The sequence below is a fragment of the Limulus polyphemus genome, unplaced genomic scaffold (genome assembly GCF_000517525.1).
Source record: "Limulus polyphemus unplaced genomic scaffold, Limulus_polyphemus-2.1.2 Scaffold7108, whole genome shotgun sequence".
Classification (NCBI taxonomy): domain Eukaryota; kingdom Metazoa; phylum Arthropoda; class Merostomata; order Xiphosura; family Limulidae; genus Limulus; species Limulus polyphemus.
In genome coordinates this window covers 26279-29137 of record NW_013672718.1, presented here as the reverse complement: position 1 = coordinate 29137, position 2859 = coordinate 26279, and the positions used below count along the sequence as shown (strand labels likewise).

Genomic DNA, 2859 nt, shown 5'->3' with positions numbered 1-2859 from the left:
AACTTCGGACCGTTAGACACTTCTGCGGCCAATGACCGCAATTGATTAATCACGTGAAACACTGTAGACGGATATTATGAGCTGAGTATTGAAAGCGGGTAACAGAAAACACCCCTACTTTCACCATTACCCCTTCCTACAAGTCACCCTTACCATCACACAGCGCATGTCACGTTTTAACTATATACATATTGAGTTCTTAAAGTTTATATAAAACTTTGGGTGACATAATAGTGAATACTGTAATAATATGCTGTTATAAATCAATGGTATGAAAGTTAGGATTTTTTGTAACGAGAAACAATACTCAACACAGTGAAACTAGAACCAACACATAACACAGTGTAGCTAGAACCAATACTTAACACGATGTAACGAGAACCAACACATAACACAGTATAGTTAGAACCAATAATTAACACGATGTAACGAGAACCAATACTTAACACAGTGAAGCGAGAACCAATACCTAACACGATGTAACGAGAACCAATACCTAGCATAGTGTAACGAGAACCAATACTTAACACAATGTAACGAGAACCAATACCTAACACAGTGTAGCAAGAACCAATACCTAACACGATGTAACGAGAACCAATACCTAACACGATGTAACGAGAACCAATACCAAACACAGTGTAACGAGAAACAATACTCAACACAGTGAAACGAGAACTAATACCAAACATAGTGTAACGAGAACCAATACCTAACACAGTGTAGCGAGAACCAATACCTAACACGATGTAACGAAAACCAATACCTAACACAGTGTAACGAGAAACTACTCAACACAGTGAAACGAGAACCAATACCAAACATAGTGTAACGAGAACCAATACCTAACACAGTGTAGCGAGAACCAATACTCGACACAGTGAAACGAGAACCAATACCTAACACGATGTAACGAAAACCAATACCTAACACAGTGTAGCGAGAACCAATACCTAACACGATGTAACGAGAACCAATACCTAACACAGTGTAGCGAGAACCAATACCTAACACAGCGTAGCGAGAACCAATACTCAACACAGTGAAACGAGAACCCATACCAAACATAGTGTAACGAGAACCAATACCTAACACAGTGTAACGAGAACCAATACCTAACACGATGTAACGAAAACCAATACCTAGCATAGTGTAACGAGAACGAACTATTAACAATGTAACGATAAACGACTTCTATTTGTTCTTAAGCAACTAGCGTCAGATAAAGATGGTCGAGGTAAATTCTCACTACAGATAAAACATCAGCTTACAATATAAACACACATTTAGTTTCCTGCGTTACCAGTTTCTTCTTCTACTGTCTGTTTTACGTTTTCTTAAAGCAAAATATATATATGACCTTCAAAGTACTTTATTTATATATATGACCTTCAAAGTACTTTATTTATATATATGACCTTCAAAGTACTTTATTTATATATATATATATATATGACCTTCAAAGTACTTTATTTCACACTTCACGGCGTGAATTAATTATCATTATTATTTTATAGATGTAATTAACACTAATTATTAACAGACACAATTCGCTATGGGGAAAAATGTACGACTTTGTGAACAGAAATAAGCGGTAATTGTGTTTAAAACATAGTTCAACAAAAGTCTCTTATTGTTCTATCCGTGTCTTATGATTGCTAAACGACACGTGTATATTGCTTCACCATTAATAATAGTGGCCTTTCATTGAACATATTTTTGTCTGATGACTGCTGAACCCGTCTCGTGCTTTGATGTGGTACATTTTGCAGCCTGTTTTATTCTTTACTGGGTAACTATTTAATGTAAGACGTAAATACAAATATGAGTCGGCTGTTTTTGTTGTGTGAGATCTGTAGTTACAGGATGGGCCTAGAACTGGTCCTTGGGTGTGAGATCGATGGTACCTTTATTGTCTTTAAGGGCTTTCTTTTCCACAGCACAGTCGATCCAGACAGCATTAAATGTACCTTGAGGACACAGTCGATCCAAACAGAATTAAATGTACCTTAAGAACACAGTCGATCCAGACAGCATTAAATTTACCTTGAGAACACAGTCGATCCAGACAGCATTAAATGTATCTTGAGGACACAGTCGATCCAGACAGCATTAAATGTATCTTGAGGACACAGTCGATCCAAACAGAATTAAATGTATCTTGAGGACACAGTCGATCCTGACAGAATTAAATGTACCTTGAAGACACAGTCGATCCAAACAGAATTAAATTTACCTTGAGGACACAGTCGATCCAGACAGAATTAAACTTGCCTTAAGAACACAGTTGATCCAGACAGAATAAAATTTGCTTTAAGAACACAGTCGATCCAGACAGCATTAAATGTACCTTGAGGACACAGTTGATCCAGACAGCATTAAATGTATCTTGAGGACACAGTCGATCCAGACAGCATTAAATTTACCTTGAGGACACAGTCGATCCAGACAGCATTAAATTTACCTTGAGGACATAGTCGATCCAGACAGCATTAAATGTATCTTGAGGACACAGTCGATCCAGACAGCATTAAATGTACCTTGAGGACACAGTCGATCCAGACAGCATTAAATGTATCTTGAAACACAGTCGATCCAGACAGCATTAAATGTATCTTGAGGACACAGTCGATCCAAACAGAATTAAATGTACCTTGAGAACACAATCGATCCAGACAGCATTAAATTTACCTTGAGAACACAGTCGATCCAGACAGCATTAAATGTATCTTGAGGACACAGTCGATCTAACTAACTACTGCCTTCCACTAACTACCCACTGTTTTCCACTAACTAACTACTGCCTTCTACTAACTATCCACTGTTTTCCACTAACTAACTACTAACTAGCTCCTGGGG

The 2859-nt window shown here is 37.6% G+C and overlaps 1 protein-coding gene across 1 annotated transcript; it reads right to left on the bottom strand.

The window, feature by feature from the left end:
• Positions 1-278: 278 nt before the first annotated feature.
• LOC106474353 (shematrin-like protein 1) lies at positions 279-1149 on the bottom strand. The gene is made up of 2 exons (XM_013935046.1): positions 846-1149; positions 279-739 (listed from the first exon to the last, which is right to left on the bottom strand). The coding sequence occupies exons 1-2, from the start codon at positions 1147-1149 to the stop codon at positions 279-281; spliced, it is 765 nt and encodes a 254-aa protein (XP_013790500.1).
• Between the last annotated feature and the right edge of the window lie 1710 nt (positions 1150-2859).

Excerpts from the sequence above, each read along its gene's own strand:
- LOC106474353 (XM_013935046.1), bottom strand. The coding sequence starts at position 1,149 with ATGCTAGGTATTGGTTTTCGTTACATCGTGTTAGGTATTGGTTCTCGT. Across the intron at positions 740-845 it reads TTCTCGCTACACTGTGTTAG|GTATTGGTTCTCGCTACACT; the intron begins GTATTGGTTCTC and ends ACATCGTGTTAG.